The 12,144-nt window shown below is 42.0% G+C and overlaps 1 protein-coding gene across 13 annotated transcripts in view; it reads left to right on the top strand.

The window, feature by feature from the left end:
- The window catches only part of cadps2 (Ca++-dependent secretion activator 2), a 718,900-nt gene that overhangs the window by 593,875 nt on the left and 112,881 nt on the right, over positions 1-12,144 (top strand). For 8 of the 13 annotated variants that reach the window (XM_087997409.1, XM_087997412.1, XM_087997410.1 and 5 more), the window contains one exon: positions 6,188-6,307. The exons of the other annotated variants lie outside the window; for them this stretch is intronic. In XM_087997409.1, coding sequence (XP_087853535.1) covers positions 6,188-6,307 — 120 coding nt within the window. The remainder of the gene's footprint in view (positions 1-6,187; positions 6,308-12,144) is intronic. 13 annotated transcript variants of the gene reach the window in all.

Here is a 12,144-nt window from a genome sequence, read left to right as displayed (position 1 = left end):
GAGATCCGATCTCATTCTTTGAAGCTCCAGTGAATACAGGTCCAATCAACCAAATTTGGTCTCACAGGGCAAGCCTGCCATCCCATGAATACGTCCGGTAAAACTAATCTCTTCTTGTAGGTCAACCCTCTAATTCAAGAATTAGTCTTTAGCATTGTCGTTGGACCATTTCTGAAGTATGTATACCCTTGTGGAAGTACATCAAAATTCTTGCTGTGGTTTCATTAAGAACCTGTACAATTGCAGCTTGACTCTTTTGCACTAAGTAACTACAGTATAAAAGTCATGAATCAGTATCTGAACATTATTTTCTTAAAATAAACCTTAAATTCAACAGAACAGTATATTGGAAAAAAAAACAAATTCTGGCAGCCAGTAGTTTTATTTTTACACTGTGAACTTTGATTGTCAAAACTAAATTGGTCTTTGTCTCATTATGTGAATTGCTCAACTAAATGATTTTAATGTAAGCAGCCTGAAAAGTTATTAACCCGTGCTAACATCACTAGGTTAGACAATTAATATACTATAGTTAATTTAAAGTGAAAACAAAATCAACAAGAGAAATAAGTACACATTTTGTAGTACAGAGCTTGAGTTTTGTTGAACAAAGACATTTTACTGTATAAGAGCACGGTGGCTCAGTGGTTAGCACTGCTGCCTCACAGCGCCAGGGACCCAGATTCGATTCCAGCCTTGGGTGACTGTCTGTGTAAAGTTTGCACATTCTCCCCGTGTCTGTGTGGGTTTCCTCCAGGTGCTCCTGTTTCCCCCCACAGTCCAAAAGATGTGCAGGTCAGGTGAATTGGCCATTCTAAATTGCCCATAATGTTAGGTGCTTTAGTCAGAGGAAAATGGGTCGGTGTGGGTTTCTCCTCAGAGGGTCAGTGTGGACTTGTTGGGCTGAAGGGCCTGTTTCCACACTGTAGGGAATCTGATCTAAACAAAAAAGCAATATACAACAAATGGTTGGGATATCTGGTTGGCATGGATGAGTTGGACTGAAGGGCCTGTTTCTGTGCTGTACATCTCCACGACTACAAATGCTGGGAATCTGAACAAAAACGATAGAAAGTGCTGGAGAAACTCAGCAGGTTGGTAGCAATTATGGAGAGAGATAGAGAGTTAACTTTTCAGAATTTGAGTTGCAAAGAACAATCTCTGGACTCAAAACGTTAACTCTGTTTCTCTCGCCACAGATGCTGACAGACCTGCTGAGCATCTCCTGCATTTTCCGTTTTTATTTCACATTTTGTTGAAGTTTTGCATCCTGTACTCATCAGGATAATTAGCAAGAATACCAATTAAAGGTGAAACCAACTTTTATACAGCATGGGGGAAAAATTCTGATTGGTTGGCAAGTCCAGTCTGGTTGGTTATGTCAGTACTATTTTTATTGCAAACCACCGAAAGGATATGGTGTTTAATATGGTGTTCTGCCTCTCACACAATGAGTAATGTGGTATGTGAAATTCAGTGCCGATATGATGCTTGGTATATTGGTTGAATATCCCAAAGACTGGAAGTTCAAATTAACCAGGACAAGCAGGTCATTTTCAGATTGGCTTGTTGTTGCTCCTAAGGTGCAACGAGCAGGTTCTTGGGCCTCAGTCGGTTTCAATCTATATCATGTACAACTCCAATCTGAATACACGTACAACTCCAATCTGTCTACACGTACAACTCCCATCTGTCCACACATTCAACTCCGATCCGTCTACACGTACAACTCCCATCTGTCTACATGTACAACTCCCATCTGTCTACATGTACAACTCCCATCTGTCTACATGGCCAACTCCAATCTGTCTACACGTACAACTCCAATCTGTGTACACGTACAACTCCAATCTGTGTACACGTACAACTCCAATCTGTGTACACATACAACTCCAATCTGTGTACACGTACAACTCCAATCTGTCTACATGTACAACTCCAATCTGTCTCCACGTACGCCTCCAATCTGTCTACATGTACAACTCCAATCTGTCTCCACGTACGCCTCCAATCTGTCTCCACGTACGCCTCCAATCTGTCTACATGGCCAACTCAAATCTGTCTACACGACCAACTCCAATCTGTCTACATGACCAACTCCATGTACAACTCCAATCTGTATACACGGCAAACTCCAATCTGTCTACATGTACAACACCAATCTGTCTACACATGCAACTCCAATCTGTCTACACATCCAACTCCAATCTGTCTACACATCCAACTCCAATCTGTACACAAGTACAACTTCAATCTGTCTACATGTACAACTCCAATCTGTCTGCACATACGCCTCCAATCTGTCTACATGGCCAACTCCGATCTGTGTACATGTACAATTCCAATCTGTATACACGTACAATCCAATCTGTATACACATAAAACTCCAATCTGTCTACACGACCAACTCCAATCTGTCTACATGGCCAAATCTGATCTGTGTACATGTACAACTCCAATCTGTATACACGGCCAACTCCAATCTGTCTACACGTACAACTCCAATCTGTCTACACGTACAACTCCAATCTGTCCACACGTACAACTCCAATCTGTCTACACGTACAACTCCAATCTGTCTACACGACCAACTCTGATCTGTGTACATGTACAACTCCAATCTGTATACACATTCAATCCAATCTGTGTACACGTACAACTCCAATCTGTCTACACGTATGACTCCAATCTGTATACAAGTACAACTCAATCTGTATACACGTACAACTCCCATCTGTCTACATGTACAACTCCCATCTGTCTACATGGCCAACTCCAATCTGTCTACACATGCAAATTCCATCTGTCCACACGTACAACTCCAATCTGTCCACACATGCAAATCCAATCTGTCTACACATCCAACTCTAATCTGTCTACACATCCAACTCCAATCTGTACACACGTACAAATCCAATCTGTCTACATGTACAACTCCAATCTGTCTGCACGTACGCCTCCAATCTGTCTACATGGCCAACTCCGATCTGTGTACATGTACAATTCCAATCTGTATACACGTACAATCCAATCTGTATACACATAAAACTCCAATCTGTCTACACGACCAACTCCAATCTGTCTACATGGCCAACTCTGATCTGTGTACATGTACAACTCCAATCTGTATACATGTACAACTCAATCTGTATACACGTACAATTCCCATCTGCCTACATGTACAACTCCCATCTGTCTACATGGCCAACTCCAATCTGTCTACACAGCCAACTCCAATCTGTCTACACGGCCAACTCCCATCTGTCTACATGGCCAACTCCAATCTGTCTACACGGCCAACTCCAATCTGTCTACACGTACAACTCCAATCTGTCTACACGGCCAACTCCCATCTGTCTACATGGCCAACTCCAATCTGTCTACATGGCCAACTCTGATCTGTGTACATGTACAACTCCAATCTGTATACACGTACAACTCAATCTGTATACACGGCCAACTCCAATCTGTCCACATGTACAACTCAAATCTGTCTACACGGCCAACTCCAATCTGTCTACACGTACAACTCCAATCTGTCTACACGACCAACTCCAATCTGTCTACACGGCCAACTCCAATCTGTCTACACGTACAACTCCAATCTGTCTACACGACCAACTCCAATCTGTCTACACGGCCAACTCCAATCTGTCTACACGACCAACTCCAATCTGTCTACACGGCCAACTCCGATCTGTCTACACGGCCAACTCCGATCTGTCTACACGGCCAACTCCGATCTGTCTACACGGCCAACTCCGATCTGTCTACACGGCCAACTCCGATCTGTCTACACGGCCAACTCCAATCTGTCTACACGGCCAACTCCAATCTGTCTACACGGCCAACTCCAATCTGTCTACACGGCCAACTCCAATCTGTCTACACGGCCAACTCCAATCTGTCTACATGTACAACTCCAATCTGTATACATGTACAACTCCAATCTGTCCACACGTACAACTCCCATCTGTCCACACGACCAACTCCAATCTGTCTACACGTACGACTCCGATCTGTATACACGTACAATTCCCATCTGCCTACATGTACAACTCCCATCTGTCTACATGGCCAACTCCAATCTGTCTACACAGCCAACTCCAATCTGTCTACACGGCCAACTCCCATCTGTCTACATGGCCAACTCCAATCTGTCTACACGGCCAACTCCAATCTGTCTACACGTACAACTCCAATCTGTCTACACGGCCAACTCCCATCTGTCTACATGGCCAACTCCGATCTGTCTACACGGCCAACTCCAATCTGTCTACACGGCCAACTCCAATCTGTCTACACGGCCAACTCCAATCTGTCTACACGGCCAACTCCAATCTGTCTAACGGCCAACTCCCATCTGTCTACACGACCAACTCCAATCTGTCTACACGGCCAACTCCAATCTGTCTACACGGCCAACTCCAATCTGTCTACACGGCCAACTCCAATCTGTCTAACGGCCAACTCCCATCTGTCTACATGGCCAACTCCAATCTGTCTACACGGCCAACTCCAATCTGTCTACACGGCCAACTCCAATCTGTCTACTCGGCCAACTCCAATCTGTCTACATGGCCAACTCCAATCTGTGTACACGGCCAACTCCAATCTGTCTACATGGCCAACTCCAATCAGTCTACACGACCAATTTCCATCTGTCTACACTACACGGCCAACTCCAATCTGTCTACATGGCCAACTCCAATCAGTCTACACGACCAATTTCCATCTGTCTACACGGCCAACTCCAATCTGTCTACATGGCCAACTCCAATCTGTCTACACGGCCAACTCCAATCTGTCTACACGGCCAACTCCAATCTGTCTACACGGCCAACTCCAATCTGTCTACACGGCCAACTCCAATCTGTCTACACGGCCAACTCCAATCTGTCTACACGACCAACTCCAATCTGTCTACACGGCCAACTCCAATCTGTCTACATGGCCAACTCCAATCTGTCTACATGGCCAACTCCAATCTGTCTACACGGCCAACTCCAATCTGTCTACACGGCCAACTCCAATCTGTCTACACGGCCAACTCCAATCTGTCTACACGGCCAACTCCAATCTGTCTACATGTACAACTCCAATCTGTCTACACGGCCAACTCCAATCTGTGTACATGTACAACTCCAATCTGTGTACATGTACAACTCCAATCTGTGTACACGTACAACTCCAATCTGTCTACACGTACAACTCCAATCTGTCTACACGTACAACTCCAATCTGTGTACACAACCAACTCCAACCTGTGTACACGTACAACTCCAATCTGTCTACATGTACAACTCCAATCTGTCTACACGTACAACTCCAATCTGTCTACATGTACAACTCCAATCTGTGTACACAACCAACTCCAAGCTGTGTACACGTACAACTCCAATCTGTCTACACGTACAACTCCAATCTGTCTACACGACCAACTCCAATTTGTCTACACGACCAACTCCAATCTGTCTATACGTACAACTCAAGTCTGTATACCGAACAAACTCCAAATTACAATCACACAAATTGTAACTGCCTGTTGTTTGTGTTCATTGAGTGTTCACTCTCTAACATCACTTTGTAGCTTAGTTCACGCTAAGAGTAACTGTACTTTTCCAGTAAAACCTGATAATCCCACAGCTACATCGAGCATACATGTCATCAGGGCAAATTAAAGAAGTACGAAGACAATACCTGAATTAAAGTATACAACAATGTCTTTGCATTTTCTAAATAGGGAATTATCAGATACGTCTGCTGTACTTGTATCTCACAGTAGTTCTGAATGATTAGGTGATTGAAGAATAGATGTAAAAATGTGTGTATATGGGTTTTGAACTCTCAACAATGAAAATGATCATGTGGATTGTCAGCAATTTCATTGAATTAGTTTTGCAGTATGAACCATCCGAGATTATTCTTTCTATTAGCTTTGAAGGGTATTGTCTGTAAAATTATTTTTTTTAAGATGGTAATCATTATATCTTCTTCTAAAAGGTTATTCTGTACTATGGTTGCCTTGCAAACCCCATTGATCTTTGTAAGTTAATTTATTATGTTGACTGAACTGTTAGCTTGAGTTGGAACACACTACTTCTGCATTGCACTGAACAAACTGCTTTCTTATTGCTGAACTCTGACAGTTTGCTTCTACTGATATTTTCACGATTTTCCTCCACAGGAACCTCACCAATAACCTCGCTAATGTGAGCCTACCAAAAGTCCCAAGTCTGCCTCTTAATCTTCCTCAAATGCCTAGCTTTTCTCCACCATCTTGGATGGCATCTTTATATGATTCCACGTGTGTATATTGCAAAACTGTGTAGTCGCTTGCTTGTGAGGTCTGCATGCAGTGTACATTTGTTCTTGTGCCGAATGTGTGGGTTTACCTGCACACATAGTTCAAGATAATGAGCTACTGTACTGTTGTTGCATGAGCACTATGTAGTTCATGAGCATTCAATGTCAGTAGAGAGGTTTACAGAGGCGCATGTGCACGCAAGTGCTGAGAATAGAAACAAATGTTTGAAACAATGTCTCCTTTTCATACTGTATCTAAATCATTCACTGCAAGCTCAGCCATATAACGATGCAGACGAAAAATTGAAGGTCAAGACTCATTTTCAGTTTCGGAGTGGTTTAGTGGCACATCTATACTGCATGTCATAAGGAATTAGAGAGATTTCATCAAAGGGCCCAGCATGCTCTGATTATGTGTTGCAATCTGTGCCAAGTACAGTAAAATGCAAAGCAACAATTAAAAATCTATGTTCTACTCTCAGATTATGTCATTAAAAGAAGTTAATCATCTTTTGGAAAATAGGGAGTGTTTTTGGCCTGGTGTTGAGTAAGTACAATAGTAAAGATGCATCTGCAATGTCAGACCAATTCACCATTTGAGCTACAGTCTCATTAATGTTTTGTTAGTGACCTGGGGACATCAAACACACTTATTGGCCTCCAGAGGCGATGGATCTGCCAAAATAACTGCCACTGGAGAGGATGCTAGGATAAAGTAGTGATGGTGACCCAAAAGACATTTGTGGGGCCTGGAAGAGAAAATCCTGCTCTTTCTAACCAACAAGTATCATCTTTTAACAACCAGCAGTCAATATAAAGGGAGTTCTTTTGACACTTTGGCGCGTATTGCACACTTATTTCCTATTCATTTAGTTGTTATAAAATTTGTCGTAGAACAGAACTTAATTTTCAAACCTGATTGAGAACTGCAGGCAAATATTCAACATTGGCATTGTGGAGATAATGGATAATGTCAGCATGATACTGACTAATGCTTGGTGGTTTTCTAAAGTTAGTTCAACAATATGTACCAAAGAAATTCAGAAGGCCATGCCATTATACAGCAGGTGAGGTGAGAGTGACTGCCCTTGATATAAATGCTTCACTTGACCACAGGAGCATTGAGGAGCCCAAGCAAAATTAGAGCCTATGAGAAATTGCGCAGGTTGGAGTCATGTCTTGCATAAAGGAAGATAGTCTGGGTTGTAGGAGATCAGTTATCTCAGCTCCGGGACACCTCTGCAGGAGCTCCTCAAGACATTGGTAATCATATCTATAATATTAAAAAATTCCCTACATTCTGGAAAGGGGATTGGAAAAGTGCTAATGTTAATGCCCTTATTCAAAAGGAAAGGGAGGGAGACAATAGGAAACTAGACATTAATTAGTTTAACATCTATTATTGGAATCAGTTACCAAGGAAGTAGAAATGGGATATTTGGAAAGTCAAATCACAACCATCAGAGTCAGCATTGTTTTATGAAGGATAAATCATGTTTGACTAAAATGCTAGAGATCGTCAAAGATGTAGCAAGCAAAGTGCATAGTGGGAGTCCTGTAAATGTAATACATCTAGATTGCCAGAAGGCATTTGATAAGGGGCCACAAAAAAAACATTTAATGCACACAATAAGATTATAGGGGTAAAGTATTAGCTCAGATTGACTAACCAACAGAAGCAAAAGAATCAGGATAAATTGATCTTTTTTCTGGTTGTCAGACTGTAACTAGTAGGATGCCCTGGCGTTTGGTCCTCAGGGCCCCAACTACTTATGGCCTGTATTGAAGACTTGAACATAGGGATAAAGGTAGTGTAGCCAAGTTTGCAGATATTACTGAAGTGGGTGGGAATGTAAGTTGCAATAACGAAATAAGAAATTTACAAACGTATATAGATAGCTTAGGTGAATGGGCCAAAATTTGGTCGATGGGGATTAATGTGGATACATTTGAGGTTATACGTTTTGGTCAGAAGAATAAAAAGGCAACTTAATATCTAAATGGAGAGAAACTTCAGAGTGCATTGGTACTGAGGGATCTGGGTGTCTTTATGCATGAGTGGCAGAAATCTAGTATGTAGGAGCAGGTAATACGGAGGACAAATGGAATTTTGGCATTTATTGCAAAAAGAATGGAGTATACAAGTGGGGAAATATTGCTGCAACTGTGCAAGGCGTCAGTAAGGACCACACCTGGAGTATTGAGTTTTTGGGCCCCTTGTAATTACATTGGAGTCAGTTCAGAAAAGATTCATTAGATTAAATCCAGAGGTAAAAAACTTGTTTGATGAGGAGAGATTGAGCAGTTTGGGCATTTACTCCTGGAGTTCAAAAGAATGAGAGGTAATCTAATAGAGATGTATAAGATGACAGAGGAGATTTAATCTTCAAACCTAATTGAAAACTGCAGGCAATTATTCAACACTGGCATTATGGAGATGGTGGTAATGCCTACAATGATACTCACTGATGCCTGGTGGGTTTCTAAAGTTAGTTCAGCAGCATATACCACCGAAATTCAGAAGGCCATGCCATTTTCCAGCAGGTGACATAGAGTAGTTGTTTCTTCTTGGAGCCAATCTAGAATGAGAGGTCATGGTTTTGGGATAAGGGGTGGCAGATTTAAAACAGAGATTAAGGGAAATTACTTTGTTCAAAGCGTCAGAAACCTGTGGAATTCATTACCCAGAGTGTAGTGGGCACCGGGACACTGAATAAATTTATGGAGGAAATAGACAGATTTTTAATTAGAAATGGATTAAGGGGATATGGGAGCCCCAAGCAGGAATGTGGAGATGAGGCCAAGATGAGATCAGCCATAATCATAATCAATGGTGGAACAGGCTCAAGGAGCTGATAGCCTACTCCTGCACCTAGGAGCTGATAGCCTACTCCTGCACTTAGTGTCGTAGGCACAGCCATCTTCAGCTGCTTCAGCAATGACTTTCTATCCACAATAAATTCAGACGTTCGCTGATAATCAATGGTCAACACCATTTGTGACTCCTCAGATACTGAAGGTGAAGGTAATATTGCCATAGCTCCAGTGGACCATAGGGTTGCAGTATCATTGGAGAGAAATAGATGACTGGTGGTACTTTAACCTGACGGTCATGATAACTCAGACAAGGTGAGAAGTTGAGAAGATTGCCTTCATGGTAACCATAGTCGGCATTGGCTTTAAACCCTGCATTGCACACTGGCTGACTACCCAGCTGAACTAACTGACATCCCAACTGAAGTAGTATTTGTCCAAATGCAGCAAATCCTGGACAGTATCCAGGCTTGGGCTGAGAAGGAGCAAGGAACAATTTTGCCATACAAGTGCCAAGCAAGGACCATCCCCAGCAAGAGAGAATCTAATCGTTACCCCTTGACATTTAATTTTAAACCGTTGTTGAATCTCCCACTATTAACATCCTGGAGGTTACTATTGACCAGAAACTTAACTGGACTAGCCAAGTAAATACAGTGGCAACAAGAGTAGGCCAGAGGCTTAGAATTTTGCAGCGAGTAACTCATCCCTTGATTCTCCAAAGTCTGTCCATCATTTACAATGCACAAGTCAGGATTGTGATAGGATACTTCCCACTTGCTAGGGTCAGGTCATCTCCAACAGCACTCAAGAAACTTGACACCAACCAGGATAAAACAGCCCAATTGATTGGCACCATATTCAGAAACATCCACTCTATCTCCCATTCATGCTCAGTAGCAGCAGTGTATACCAACTATAAGGTTCATAAGAAATTCACCAAGAATAGTACCTTCCAAACCCCCATGGCCCCAGTTATCTAGAAGGACAAGGGTAAAAGCAGGTGCCACTTGCAAGTTCCCCGCCAAGCAATGAACCATCCTTACTTGGAAAGATATCGCTGTTCCTTCAGTGTGGCTGTTCAACATCCTGGAATTCACTCCCTTACTGCAGTGTGGGTCTATCTACAGCAAAGGGACTGTAATGTTTTAAAGAGTGTAGCTCGCCACCATTTTTGAAAGGGCATCAAGGATGGGACATCCCACTTCCCCTGAATGATTAAAGGGGAAAAAAAAGTGTCTAACCAAGCAGAGACCCAGACTTTTGGGTCAGCCATGGCAGAAGGAGGTTACTGTGTGAAGGTTGCATGGTGGGGTGGGTGCTCACTATAAAGAGCAGCGGGTGGCTTCAGTGGGTAGCCCCCTTCCTAATGCCTGATCTTTAATTCAGACAAAAAGTATTTTTGAGTGAGGGATTCCTCACAGAATGGGCAGCCCACTCTGGTCAGGTTAATACTAACAGCAGTGGGATGAGGTCCTTTTAAATAGGCATTAATTGGCCACCTAAAGATCTCAATTGTCATTCAGTAATGAAGGTCATCCACAAGCCTTCCTTCTATGTTGTTAACTGAGGTGGAACCAGTAAGGCAGCAGGATCTCCATGAGCCACACTCCTGCCTGACTAAGTTCCCTCTCAAACCAACCTCCGATTAGACATTAACCTCCCACCCTCCCGAGGGACAGCGCAAGATTCCACACTGCACTACAAAAGCATTTGCAAAAAAGGGTTGACTCAAAGGTACAATATCAATTTGGACGCAGTCATATTCAAAAGGATCAAAATGCCCAACCTTTTTAAGGTAATTTAATACTTTTAGCTTAATAATAACAAAATAAAAAGAGCTGGGTCATTTAAGACTGAGATGAGAAATCTCTTCAATCTGACTGGTGAATCTTTAGACTTCATTATCTCAGAGGCCTGTGCTGGTTAAGTCATTGAGCATGTTCGGCTCAAAAGTTGATAAATTTCTGAAGACGAATAACATCAAGGGATGTGGAGATTGCAGGCAAGTTTCATTGAGATAAATGATCAGCCATGATTGAATTGAACGATACAGTTGGCTGAACTTACTGATAAGCCTACTCCTTTTCCTACATTTCTATAATTTAAATGGGGAATCTTGGCAATTTCAGTGTTTGTTTTGTCTGTGCAAGTTGCTCCCTGTGTAATTACAAGCCCCAACCGGCTCTACAAACAAACCTCTTCTAACCATATCCCTCCAACAGCTTTGGAAAATAAGTAAGGTTTATTTTTGTCATGTTTAAGCTTTTTGTTTCATGAAATTGAAGCAAAGGCTTTCAAATCAATTGGCAGGTGGTCAACATTAACTTCCGAAATATTGTGTTAATATGGTGAAAATATTTATGCCACAGTAAAGAGAGCAATGTGGACTTGAACAATCGATATCTTGTTGGTATTTGTAAAGGGGAACATGATCTATGAGCTGAAAGAATATAATCCTGTTGGCTTAATGCCTTTCTGTACAGATGTTTGATATAATTGCAAGGGGGAGTTTAGTTGTTGCAAACACTTCCTGCACAGTTGATAACTAATCAAAACTGTGGATTGCTTGCAATTAGAAGTTGTCATTCCCTCACAGCCACCAACATGCATAATGCAGCAGTTTTAAACAAGTTCACGCCCGGCTCACTGATTTATTGGCAAGAATTACAAAGACTAGACTCTCAAATTTAGTGACATTAAAGAGGTGATTTTTAATTAGTCTTCAAATTAAGTTAACTTAAAAGCAACCAGATCCAAAAGTTTGAAAGACAGTTACAGTATAACTTGAATAAGTTCATATCATGCTGACTGCCAATCACCTGCTGCCACATGATATCTGGACTGTCTGCCAGGTAGAACTATCAGGTATCCTTCTTTTACTGTGAAGAACAACATGACTCTGAATGTGTGTGCATATGTTTGGTATGTGTCTTTTGTCCTCTTTGCACGCTGACTTTGCTAGGAAATTGATTGCTCCATATTTCATTACACAAATCCCAATGTGTGTAGCTGGCACTTGTA

Source organism: Chiloscyllium plagiosum, unplaced genomic scaffold, assembly GCF_037043375.1.
Source record: "Chiloscyllium plagiosum isolate Xiang-an unplaced genomic scaffold, Cpla_swu_hap1 HiC_scaffold_19, whole genome shotgun sequence".
Lineage (NCBI taxonomy): Eukaryota > Metazoa > Chordata > Chondrichthyes > Orectolobiformes > Hemiscylliidae > Chiloscyllium > Chiloscyllium plagiosum.
The sequence above is the reverse complement of the archived record's forward strand: the minus strand, read 5'-3'. Positions and strand labels throughout refer to the sequence as shown.